General features: G+C 40.8%; 1 protein-coding gene across 4 annotated transcripts in view; it reads right to left on the reverse strand.

Annotated features, from left to right (window-relative positions):
• Positions 1–14,059, reverse strand: part of nr3c2 (nuclear receptor subfamily 3, group C, member 2) — a 147,241-nt gene that overhangs the window by 2,522 nt on the left and 130,660 nt on the right. For all 4 annotated transcript variants that reach the window (XM_082537109.1, XM_082537108.1, XM_082537107.1 and 1 more), the window contains 3 exons: positions 13,814–13,958; positions 9,661–9,791; positions 689–846 (listed from right to left, as the gene is read on the reverse strand). In XM_082537109.1, coding sequence (XP_082393235.1) covers positions 689–846; positions 9,661–9,791; positions 13,814–13,958 — 434 coding nt within the window. The remainder of the gene's footprint in view (positions 1–688; positions 847–9,660; positions 9,792–13,813; positions 13,959–14,059) is intronic.

The following is a 14,059-nucleotide window of genomic DNA, read 5'->3' on the forward strand; positions in this document are numbered from 1 at the left end:
TTAAGACCACTTTAAAAAATTGCAAGAAAGTCTGACTCCTTGGAAGCAAAATATAAAGACGCAATACTTTCACACAGTACTGTACATGTATATTTTTTAACTGTGTGTAAACTGCAACTGAATTTCACTGATTGTCTTTACCACTTGGGGGCACCACTGATTTTTGTCTGGGCAGCCCTTCTTTAAAAGAAGGGTCATCTGCCCAGCACTAACCCCATTCACTCAGTCATTAGGGTCGTTGAATCTCTATGCCTGCTCTCTCTTGCTAACGCTCACCTCCAGAGGCTGTGCCTACACTGTCATTCTCCCACGCACTTGTTGACACATGCATTTAAAAAAAACAAAAAAAACCTCATTTTGCACATTTGCTATGGTGACCAGTGTGAACTTCAATAAACTGCAAGCTGATATCGATCCCCTTTTGTTCCATTCACCAATACGAGCCTCATCACTGCCTTTTCCAAAATAACCTTCCCTCAGGGAGAAAATGGGATGTAATAATCCTTATTCCAAGCCACGGCACCATTGAACTGCTAAGTAAACACATTATCCAAATCCACTATTTTGCCATTTCACTGAGAACATTTCCAGTTGTATCAGAGCCCTAAAGTGCATAACTAGACTGCCAAGGGAAGGCAGTACTGTATGCAACTGGCAAAGGGGGGGAGGGGGGGTCAAGGGTACTTACATCATGCATGGCGTCCAGCAGCTTGGTGAGCTGGAAGAAGCGCTGCCAGGTTTGGCCGGAGTTGTTGGTTGCTTTTCCCACCGAACGCCGGAGCTCTTTAATGTAATTAACCCTCATCTCCTCGAACGCCGCCTGGTTCTTCAGACCCTCTTTGGGAACTGGGAATCAGACAAATCATTACGTCATTGATATGGATGCAATGACTGTACAACAATTATTTGAAACGATTTAAATTTTAATGACCCAATACTAGCAATGAGGACTAAACAGTGCAGACTTCTCTACTTAAACCTGTTAGCCGTTTTGACATGACTGCAGGGGACTTTGTACTGAACAGCCAAGCCTGCGATTCCATTAGACATATACAGGAAGAAATATTCGCCTAATGTGTCTCTATTGTGCTCTATCTGGGCTACGCTGAGAGCTGCTGAATGCTTTTCAGATAATTAATGGTGTTATCACAATAAATATTCAGTGGGCTGTAGGGTTGGTTTTAAAAAACAGCAATCTGAAGAGCAAGTTAATGTTCAATTTGTCATCTGTGGTTGTATTTTAAAACAGTGAGGGCAATGTGTTAAAGTAATGATCAGGACTGTTGGGTGACAGTGTTGGTTTTCTTTATATTACTTCTGTATTCGTTATAAAAGTAGTCAAAAACAGGGGTCTTTTAAATAGTAAAAGTCAATCCCACATTAGAAAAACGTAGTTATCCACATTTTCACTCATAAACATAAGACAACTCACACATAGAGTTTTATTTTTTTTTAGAAAACACAAGTATTACAAATAGATGCCTGAAGTAATTTAAAATGGGCTCATCTTGTAATTGTGGCTCCAACTCCACTGTTTACAATACTGCTGCTACTGTAATCAGTAATGGCCAACAAACTGTATATAAAAGATGGAAACAGGCATAAAGATGGACATAGCTACCATGAACCATCCGGTGGTTTGTGAAGACTCAATTTGAGGTTAGCGTTTTCACTATTGCCATTTTAGCTTCAAAAAACATATGTGATGAGGAGGGGTGGATGTGACTGTGAAACCTCCAGCTCATTGGCTGCTGACTTGTCAATCACATGCTGTTAGCCAACGTGAAAGTTTCTAAACCTGCATTCTTCTTAATGACCAGTAGGGGGCAACTCCACTAGCTGCAAAGAGATTCCCCGCTCCTCCGCTCCCAGTCACCGTGACCTCAGTAAGCACTTTTGTGCTGACATCAATCACTAGTTTTAAGTGTTACTGAGTAAAACATGGAGATCACTTTGTAAATGATGATAGCCAGTAGAGTGAAAAAGGAGGATAAAGTAAGGTACTCTTCACCGTGTGAATGACGAGTCATCAGCCATTGAGCATGCAGTTTCACAGTCAGATCCACCCCCGTGTGATGGGTGGTTTCTCAAAAGCTACGATGGTGATAGAAAAAAAAAGCTCATCTTGAGGTTGTAAAAACAGCTTTAGTAATCAGCGGTTGACACGACAACATCCGTCTTTCACATGCAACTCATTTTGTCCCCCCCCCCCGCAAAAAAACCAATCCAATGTTGGTCGGGTTGTGGTTTTTACAGCATTCATTCTTAGCTGTTTGAGAATTCTTGAAAACACCAAAAGGGAAGTTGTTTTTTTGTTTTTAACCATTCATAGTAACTCCGCTCAAAACAAAGCACATTACTAATTAACTGTGACTGTTTTCCTGTCTCGCATGTTTCTGAATTGATTTTCCTGTCGTGCTGAAACATTTGACGCATTTTAAAAATGTCTGGAACATGCGTGTTAAATATGATTTGCAGGTAATGGGCTAAGCCATGCACATCCCGCGGTATGTTCCTTTAATGTGCAACTGTGTTAAGGGTAATTAGAGGTGCTTAGTGAATTATGCTCTGAAACCCACACAGTAGCCTGTTTTTGCACATTTTTCCTGTGCTGTTGACCTGAGCCTATTTAGCAACTCATTACAACCACTTTCACCATTTCAAGTAGTAATTAGTTTCCATGTGTAGCAGCTGGTTCATGAAGGATGACAGATATAGTGAAAGGCATTGATTCAAAGTTATCTCAGAAACAGTGAGAGCAGAAAAGGAAACAATGGTGCTTATGTAATTTAAAGGGTCTAATAATTTTGTTAGCCAAACCTAATTTATTAAGCGCAACGTTCGGCGCCCGGAGCTATTAAATAACGTCAACCTTTCATTCTCATAATAATGACTTGGATTGTGGCACTTAGAGTTAAAAACTGGTCTATTAGAAATCTAGATAATAATGAAAAAAAAAAAACCCCACAGTAATTACACCACGAAGATCCATTTAAACATCTACAGTATCATTTTGTCTCACTCCGTCTTCCCACCTGTGCAAAGGATCATGTCATGGATACATAAAAAAAAAGCAGTACATCCTGGGGTTTTAGAAAACGAGCTATTCAGTTCAATTCAATTTGATTTATATAGCACCAAATCACAACAGCAGTTGCCTCAAGGCCTTCCCAGCTAAAATGATTTGAATACAATCTGAGATGAACAAAAACAACACAACATATTTCACTGTGCCATTACTTATTTAACACAAGTAAGCAAAAACTACAAAAGCGGTGTGCGCAATACTGAGTACAACCCATGACTCAACAATTTGTAGAAGCATCTTAAGCAGCAATAACTTGAAGTCCCACCACAGGACTGTTATCAGGGTTGAGGTCCGGACTTGGACACCTTGATCTGCTGCATGACCCAGTCTAGGCCAACCTATAGCTGTTGGACAGATGGCCTCATATTTGACTCTAGAATACTTATACTACAGGAGAACAACTATAAGGTGCTCGGGACCTATGGATCCAAAACAAGCCCAAATCATCACTCCTCCACTACCGTGCTTGACAGTTGGCATGAGGTGTTTGTGCTGATGGTTTCACCAAATGTTGCACAGTGGACGTTGGCCAAACATCTCTACTTTAGTCTTGTCTGTCCAAATGACACCGTTTGAGAAACCTTGTGGTTTGTTTGGATGCAACCTTGGAAACCTAAGCTGTTCTGCTTATTTTTTTCTTATTCACATGACTGTATGCATGCCTGCTAAACCTCTTAAATAACATTCTGCTGCTGCCATACAAAGACACATCTCACCTCTCAAAGCTTAAAAATCAGGTGTGCTCTTTGAGGCAACATCTTTAGTTTTCCTAAAGCCAAAATCAAAAAATGATGCTTTACAACACAGTAAGGCCTCAAATGAATACAACATAAAAGCTGCTGGAAGGTCGAGTGTGTTTTGAAAATGACACGTTGATTTTGATATTTCTAAAATATGTCAGTATTAATGGTGCCTTCGCAGATGTGCAAGTTACACATGGTAAGGGCAATAATTAACTCTGTTCCACCATCACTGGCTTTTGAACTACACAGTCATTCATAAACCAGATGGTTCATCTCCTGTTTAGCCTGGAGGATGCAGCATCTGTTATTTTCACAAAGAATTAAACAATTTTTTATATCAAACCAAATGACAGTTTTCTGTTTCACTTCAGTCCTTCTTAATTTAGCTCAGGACCAGAAATGAAGTGTTTCTGGATCTTTATATAAATATACATGTGTGTGTGTTTTCTTTTACATGATGGGTTTTGTGAATGCACAGACAAAAATATGTTGCTTAGGTCATACAGTGATTTCTGCTACAGAATTATGTGTTTCTAATACACTGGTGACTAAGGGCTCAGAGATCATGGCCATTTAATACCGGTTGTCATCTTTGTCACTTGCATATAGAGATTTATTCAGTTTCTTTTAATCGTTTTACAATATTATGCACTGTAAATGACATCCCCCCCAAATTCTTTACAATTTTTATTTTGAAAAATTGTATTTTTTAACTACATGACCACACAGTCTTTACACACTGGTGAACCCCTCATTATCTGAAACACTGTCAGCCTCTCAGAACGGCTCTTTTTTTCCTACCAAATCTTGTTAATGACCTGTTGCTAGTTAATAATTACCTAATTACCTACTGAAACATGTTCAATAGGAACACGTTGCTGGCCTCAAGCTCCAAGCATCTTATATGAACTTTAGCAACAACGATCAGCTGATAGGGCTTGTTTGAATTCTGCAGAGTGAACAGCCACAGGCAAAGCCGGCATCTTGTCAGTCAAAATTGCAGGTTTTTTAAAACAGATCTTTGAGAGTATGTATTTTGGTGTGTGTGTGTGCTCCTTCTTGTCTCTTTCTATGTAATTCTTTTCATCATACTTTTAGGTACAATCACCTCCAGAAAACAGATTGTACCCTGGTGCTGTGATTTCTGTGCTGATTTCATGGCTGACATGATGAGAATGTGCTAAAACCCTTGGTCGCATTTGGACCTTTTGTTTTTCTCCCACTGACCCACATACACCCTGATTAGAAACTGACCTGGCATTCAGGGGCGGCACCATGACCGGCCCTGAAATAGGGCATTTATACCACTATAAATGATGTCAAATTGATTTTTGCTGCAGGTCGAGAGCACCTTCAACTGGGCTGCATTTCTTTTTTGGGAGTTAAGACGCTGCACCGTGTGCACCGCAACCACCGAACAGCTCTTTTTCTTAATGTGTTTCAAAGGAAGCAGCGCATATCTAATGCCGAGAGAAGATGCTCTTAGCATGCGTTTCGCCAAACTACGTGCAGCTTCCTGCTCTCGGTAGCTACATGCCTAACTGACAGGGTGGCTCTTAGTTTTGATTTACTTCCTGATAGTAACCAAGTTTGCAGCTAGTCCTGATTATGACTGCAATATAAAGCAGGTGAAAGTGCTGAATGACAATAAATATTTATTAAAAGATTATGCAACAGAAAAATAACCAGCTGCAATAAAAGGAACACAGTATTTGAGATTGTAACCACTTCAGCTCCGCACACACACACACACACACACACACACACACACACACACACACACACACACACACACACACACACACACACACACTTGTCCCATCTGGAATGAGGCTCCGGAGCCATTTTGGAGAGAAGCAAGATGACGGTTTGGAAAGGAAACAAATGACTGAGATCATCAACTTTATCTACATCTTTGTAGAGGTGAGGAGCATAACCGGTTCAAGCAGGCCGCTGCTACTGTACTGAATCCAAACAGGGTCATGAGACACCGCGGGCTGACTGAAACCTTAGCCAAGGTCACAGAGGAATAACAGCCCTTGTCTCTTTTCCCTTTATCCCTTTTCGCATGTCTGTTTCACTCGTTTATTCTCTCTCCATGCAGCGCACACATTCCCTTTTGCAAAGCAGCCTAAAGGCACTCGCAAACTCGGTGACTATGTAGTACTTGCTCAGCTGACAAGTTCTGACACCTCCTCTGTAAACATTTCTCCCGCTACTCCTTCCACAAGGCCCGAGTATTATATCTGAATGATGGTAACTAAGTGAGCCTCCTACAGCGCCTCAGAAAATCCTGCAATAGACTGCTCCTTTTTTTGAAATTACCCACAAGTGCTCTGCCAAACCTCCGTACAGTACAGACATGAAAGACGAAGCATTGAATGATTATTTTCTTCCCTCCCCTTCCCTCATTTTTGAATGTTATATTTTGACTAAATCCAATAACTGCAGCAGACTAAGCTAACTGTGAAGCATCTTAAATTCCCTGTTTTGATTCTGCATCCCACTTTCTTTTATCCACACCCTCGCTTTCAAAATTCTAGCCCGGGTTTCAAGGAAGTGGAGAAAAATAGCAGGTCTTGGAGCAATGCCTGGTGCTTGACTGGCCTTTATTAAGTACAGCAGGGCTCTCTGGAAAACCTCCAGAGGACCAGTGAGGAGAGGGAGAGGGAGGCCGCGGCAACAGAAGGACTAGCTCCGCCATCCCACCACTCCCTTTGTCTTCGCTTTCTTTCTCCCCATAGCTGTGCACCTGTCTCTTTCTCACCAACCCTTGCTCCGTCAACTCCAAAGAGTGTTTTCACTCTTTAAATCGAACTTTCCCGTCTTTGGTTTCTCATTCTCTCCGCATCGCCTTGCTCCTTCTTCTCTTCTGACATCCACATTGTTAAAGTCCAGTTAGAGCTCTCCTTCTTTCAGAGTTCATATTCAGAGAAACGCTTTCACATTTGTTCTTCCATATGTCGCTGAGCTATAGAGCCAAAATCGGCCTTCCTCTGCTACATCGCAGTACAGTGCATGTTTAAAATACTTGTAGACTTCCCTTCCCTTCCATTCAATACTTAAAAAAAACACTTTAATGAAATTCAAAGTATTCACTACTCGCTTAACTAAGTATATAAGTATATTAAATAGAGTATAGATGCTTAAAATGATGCTGCAGCTGCCAGTTTACAGTTGGTGCAAAGCACGGCAGCAAGGCCACTCATAAACACTCATAAACAGAGTACTCCAGAACTAAATCAGCTACCCAATTGTGACAGAATCTAATTTAAGGACATATCGATTTCTTGGAAATCGCTGCATAATATCTTTCTGCTTTATATTTCAGAACTCTTAACCTCTTATTCTGCACCCAGGCTGTCAGATCAGAGAATCAGGAGCTGTCACAGTTTCCACACTCAGGGCTTAAAGCTCGAGCTCAACTGATATTAGCTATGTGCATATCTAAAAAATTAAATAAGTTAAAGAAAAAAGAGTCAAGTCAAGGCAACGGAAAGACACGTTTAAAACATGTTAAACATATCTTCATATATGTCATGCTATAAAGAATGTGTACACAATCGTGACACAAATATAGCAACAGCAATTAGAAGTGAAACACAAACAAAACTAGAGTTGTTGCTCATGCTCACAGATGTCTGGTTTTATATATATATATATATATATATATATATTTATATATATATATATATATATATATATATATATATATATATATATATATATCGTTTGTGTTGTGCTAGATAAAGAGATGGGAGAAACAAAGTTGAACCATGTTATGAGGGTTGATGTTGCATAATTTGCACCCTGCAACTTCCCTGTTGGCAACAAATGTTTTCAACAAACCCAACAATCAGCTGGTCTGGGCAGAGTCGGGACGGGCATAAAACGGTCATCCACGTCTTGTTGTGGCAATAAAACAAGATTATTTTTAAACTGAACTCTCACATTATCTTAGCAAGGACTCATAAATAACTGGGAAATCTGTTTATGCTTAGCGATTTAAAAACAACACATATCTGTATCGATATAACTTAAAAATGTTAAGACAATAAGTCGATAAGACTTAAAGGCTCTACTTAAAGCATTCAAAGTGCTCAATCAGCCCTTCAGTTTCAAAAATCAAACTTTGTCTCGCGTCATAGCCTGCTTTTGTATAACACATTATGGTCTATCTAGTGTAAATGTTCTCATTTTGTTGTTTCTAATTTTTGTAACTTCTGCCAGCCACCTAACTCCAGTTTTAAAAGGTGCTATAGAAATACAGTTTAGTAATATTAGCATTCCCGCTAGATCAAAATTATTCGGTACAACCTGAAGAAATGTGGGCTACACTTTCTTTGCGCTATTGACATTTGCTGTGTCCCTGCTGTGTAAAGAGAGAAGTCATTACAGGCACCAAAGCTTCCTTGTATTTCAGAAAAAACCCAAGCACTGAAAATATGAATATAAAATGTACAACTTTATCAGGATTTCTAAGTATTTTAGTAGATGTACTTAATTGAAAGTTTTTGAAAAAGTTTTCATTTAAATAAATAAATTTGTCCAGTAAAAATAAAAATAAAAACCCGCCAAGTTTTTTATATGGAAACATGAGATTGCTCACTACAGCCTTTCTGTGCCCTTCTGAATGTGGCACATCTATCGACACCCTACACAGACAAATGCAAGACTGCATCAGGTCTCTGGTGTGATTTAAAGCTTTGTGTTTACCTTTTCATTAATTCTAGTGTGTGTGTGTGTGTGTGTGTGTGTGTGTGTGTGTGTGTGTGTGTGTGTGTGTGGACAGTAACGTTTTGATAGACTGCTACCATTGACTTGACCACAGCCACTCACTCTGTTGTCATAGTGGAAAGAAAAAACAGAGGCTACTTTTGGTTTCCAGTTGAGCAACTTGGTCCAACGTATCTTCTCTGTGAGGCTGTAGTGGTGGTGTGTGTGAGGTGGTATCACAGTGAGACCCTCAGTACTGAGCGGCACGAGTGTTAATCCTTGGCAAAAAAACAACAACAAAAAAAGCAGCAACGGAAAATAAACCAGAGCACAACCGAGAAATGACACCATCTCTCTTTCATTTTGCATACATTGCATTTTGCCACAGGTGCCTGCAACACCAAGTCTATTTTTCACACTCTTTGTCTCTGTTGAAGAATTACTAAGAATTGAACCGTGGGCGCCAGGAAGGCAGATACTGCCAACGGTGTCTCGAAGGTGTGTGGTGAAACTGAACAGACAACACCTCATCGCCACGTTTCCTTTGTGAGATGGCAACCTTTTTGGTTAAGAAGAAGCAGTTTGACTCAGGCTGTAGCAATCCACATCATGACACCTTTAATTGTGATCCTAAAGTTAGCGAGGGGGGATTTATATCGCAACAATGACATACGCTGACTGTTCTTAGTCTGATTCTGCTAAAGCTACACTCACTATCCTTAAATATGAGGGAGGTTTTTTTAGGTCACAACATAAAATGAAAACAAAGAGATTTGGGATTTGTCCATCTGTATTATATAACGCTGTTGAAAGCACCAACGAAACAGTGCAGTACAAAGAAAGTGTTAGATGCCCGTCAGCATTGCCGGGTTCACAAAACATCGGATTCATCTCATCTGGGCACTTTTGGCATCAGCGGAAATGTTGGAAGCCGGGACCCTACGGTTTGAATGCTGAGTCAAGCACATGAAATGTGGCAGGTGTTGCGAGGTACTAGGAAGGTCCGAAGTGGTTCTGAACAGATGGCTCGATTATTAGTGTGGAGTCTATGATAGCCAGGTGTGTAAGTGGAGAATAAATAAGAGCCGTGCAGGTTTCCAGTCCACTGCTTACCTGTGCTGAGAAGCAGGAGGACCTTCATGGAGAGGAACTCGTCGTAGGTTAGCTGCAGTCGCACAAACTCCTGGCTCACCTGCCTCATGCCCAGACACAGGTCGTACATGGCCGACTGCTGCATGCGCTCCCTGAAGAGAGACAGGCAGAAAAAAAAAGAAATTAATAACTAGCAACTGTGTCGGTGTTCTGTTACACTCCTTTCCCCAGTACAGGCTCACATTTATTCTCAGTTCATTCACTGGTTATTTTCTATTTATTTATTTATTTATTTTTGTCGATACTAACTCACTAACAGGCTTCCTCGCTCTGTTCCTACCAAAACTAGTTCAGTCCAGTGAAACAGTGTTTCCACACAGTGCAGAGGAGGATCCTTCCAGTCTGGGCTAAGACCAGAATACCAAATCCCCCCAGATTGCAGATTGCAGAGTGCTGCGTACGGTCTCACAGCACAGATGCACCAGTTTTCCAAAGCTGCGGCAGACTACAGCAGACCCCGTATCTAACCCCAATCCCCATAAAAAAAAAAACACATTTGAAAAATTGTGTGTAATTCCAAACACATCCATGTTGGCAGAAATAGCACACATAAACATATGTTAAGTACGCATGTGCATGCTTACCAATCAGCATCAGTGCCTGTGCACCAGAGTGTCAAAAATACACCAGTTGCGTTGATTTGTCTCACTCCCCTTCTCTTTCACACACATTTTATCGCTAAAATCATCTTGGGTATGTTACACAACTCTCTCTCTCACACTCACACACACACACACACACACACACACACACACACACACACACACACACACACACACACACAAAGAAACGGGACAAAAAAACAGGAAAGCAAGAAACACTAGAAGAGATAAAGCACAAGCCAATCAGAAACACTCTCTGCAGATGCCACAGATTCTCTGGCTTTGGATGCCACTTCACTCTGCTATAAATCACCACCGCATCAGGACTACAGTAATTAAATGCAAGTGGTGCGCCTTGACTTGAAAGAGGTTGGACTTTTAACCACAATGCAGTGACACCACATCATTACACAGGCAGCGCGGGCGGAGACTTATTCTGATAACAACTACATGTAATATTATGTAGGGGGGACCGGGAGCAGCCGATTGGAAATGGGTGCATAATATTCCCATTAAAGCACAAAAAAAAAGACACGCAACGCCTTTACAGTATTTACTGTGCAGCTGTCGGCTTCGCTAAGTAACTGATAAACTGTGACGTCTGAGCACGCCCGCTTCCCCGCTGTGCAGTGCCGTGTATGTGAGCAGTTTCGCAAAGTGCGGTGTAATATCATTTGATACAACTTTGGGCTGGAGTTTCTAAAGTCTCCACACGTTTTCTCTATCGCTACCTCTCTCTCTCTCGCGCTCGCTCACTCCCTTCCTGAAATCAATTTTGCTGAATCACTGCCCAAAATGAGCGCCTGGTGTTGGGGAAGGAAGAAGCAGAAGAAGAAGAAGAAGGAGGAGAAAAAAGAAGACAGCAGCAATCTCTCTCCTTCCCTCTCGCTTTCCAATTTCTCTGTATCTCTGTGTGTCTGTCTTCTTCTCTTTCTCTGTTTCTAAGGCAAAAAAGGAAGAAGCACAAGACTGAGGAGAAAGGAGAGTTCAGAGTCTCCTTCAGCTGCGAGAAGCTCCCAAAAAGCTCCCAAAGAAATCATTTAGAATTGAAATGAAATCACAATTAGTGTTCTCTTTTTTCAAACTCTCAAATATCAATGTCAACATAATTCCTCAAAAACTTTGTTAATATAATTTAAAAGTTCACAAAAGGGTCTTTGCAGATGCATCACAAGGGCTCATTGGGAGGACGCTTATATGTGTTTGATTGACAGCTGAGCAGCCACGGGATCAGTGGCACAGTTTAAATAACGCTGTACCACTGGCTACAGTTTTACACACTAAGGATGCACAATGAGTCGTGAACACTTGATAACAAAGAATAAAGAGAAGTTTAGATCAGCTGTTTGACTTTAGGTATGTTTTTGAGCAGTTAAACTGTTCGCCCGTGTTCAAAATTTAAATTCAAATGAAAGTAGTAAGTTAGATAAATAGAAAGGAAACCAAAAATATAATATGGTAATGGATGGATTATAAAGCACTGTTTTACTCTATCTGAGATGTGCTTTATGCGACATGCCACAGTTATCCATTCACACAAGCACTTTTTAAATTTTATCTAAGTGCTTTATATCGAACATTCACACTCTGAAGAACAGATCAGGAGAAACACGGGTAACTCAGCATTTTGCCCAAAGACACTTTATCATGCAGACTGGAGCAACCAGGTACTGAACCACCAACCTTCTATGCTCTACCTCCCGAGCCACAGCCACCTCATACATTAACAGCTATAAGCAGAATAATTTTTATAAATCTATGATGCATGCAGTTTCCACATTTTTACAAAGTAAAAGCAACTGTTTGCACTCTATAATTATAATGTTTGAATCTAGGGCAAGTGATGTGATCTGACTCGGGAATTTACTGATAATAATGGACAAAATTTGACAGATGTACATAGCTTTTAATGTAAAATGAACATCCATGCTTGCTGTATTTAGACTCAATTGCAGACAGCTAAGTGAGGGGACAGGGTGCTCAATAAACGCTTTAATGCCCTAGGCCAATAAGCACTTTGTTGCTATAGAAACAAGTGGACACCGTCCTCTGCCCTGAAGACTGACCGGAGCTCGAAAAGTTATGGACAAACTGTGTACCCATATTTGACCTCAAAACAACAACAAACACGCACACACACCTTCGCTCAGAAAGAATCAACGGGGATGGCAGTGACATCCAGGCTGCCCTGATAGAGCAGCAAGCATGTGACCAACATCCAGGCCACCACCAACAGCCAGTCTACATCTCCTCTGCTCTGTCAAGCTTAATACCAGGCGCATCTGTCAAAGGGAAAGGCTGCTGTATAGAAACCAACACAGCAACTGCAAAGTATATATATGTATGTATATATATATATGCATATTTATATATAAATGATTAATAATCATTCATTATACTCGTGCTATTCGTTTTTTTTAAACATCTTTTCTCTGTGTTAGGACTTATTCAGAGCTGAATGTGTCACATGAACCATTCGGTTTCTATCACAGCGTAAGATTTTCCCCCTAAAACTGATTTCAAAGTAGGAAACACAATTCCTAACCTACTGTGTCTCATTTGGCGGTAAATGAAACTCAGGATGTGAGCTAAGCACACAGTGATACAACATGCAGGTCCCAAAAAAAAGGGGCTTTTACTGTAGCTGTGTTGCACGAAAGAGTTTGTGCTCCTATTTGGTTGTTTGTGTCTCTGTATTTATTTATTTGGGACAAACTGACCCAGTGACATTGACTTATACAAGCTATTAGTTGGGAGCTTTTAAAGCAGCCTCTGACTGAACATGCTCCTCTACAGCAGGCTGCCTAGAGAAGTTACCGTTCTCCCCTTTGATTAATTCTACAACATTCAATTCATCAATGGCCACGCACTGCAGCTCCAATCAGAAAATATATATATATAGCATATATATAGCATACGTTTCCTTTCTGCCTGCTCCCCTGCTCAAACATATTAACACAGATCAACTGGGCTATTGACTGCTCTTGCCAGGCTTTGATGGTCTGTGCCTGATGCAATTAAAGGACCATCAGAAAGTACAAACGTGTTTTCTTGTAAAGTGCCAGAAATCTGGCGCGAGATTATGACCTCGTTTAAAGTACATCCTGACTTCCTGAGAGGGAAGTCATTACCACAAAACCTCATTGTGGCCTTTTAGTAGCTTTTGGGTGGCTTAATAAAACGCTTAAAATAGCACAGACCCAAAATGCACTGCTTACTTCCTTATGTTTATGCATAAATTAGCATTTCATGAGTGGCTAAAAATAGAACCAGCCACTAATAGTGTAAGCCTGGCTGTTCACTCAATTACTATATCGACTAATTAACTACTCTAAAAACCAAATTGTGCTTTTTCATGTCTTTAATAGATGACTGAAATGGTTGATAAAGGGCATATCTCCTCACTGCCTTTAGTCTCAGTACTGCTACCTGCTAACTGTTACGACCAATACGATCTAATAACATGAGAGCCATGCGTGCGTTACATTGCAGATATGGAAGTGTGGACCTACTCGTTAAAGATGAGGTCAGGGGCAAAGTAGAGCATCTGTCCATTGGTGTGTTTGTAGGAGCGCCAGCTGAGGCAAAAGGAGGACAGACACATCCATGAGTACTGGATCAGGGTGATTTGGTCCTCAATGGGCAGGCTCCGGAAACCTAGCGCACATGAACACATGCACAGCAGACAGAGACAACGTCACGTTTTAAATGCAGCAAGGAACACTGAGTTAACGCATTTGGACTTAAGCAGCAACTTA

The sequence above is a fragment of the Aulonocara stuartgranti genome (genome assembly GCF_965226115.1).
Source record: "Aulonocara stuartgranti genome assembly, chromosome: 6".
NCBI lineage: Eukaryota > Metazoa > Chordata > Actinopteri > Cichliformes > Cichlidae > Aulonocara > Aulonocara stuartgranti.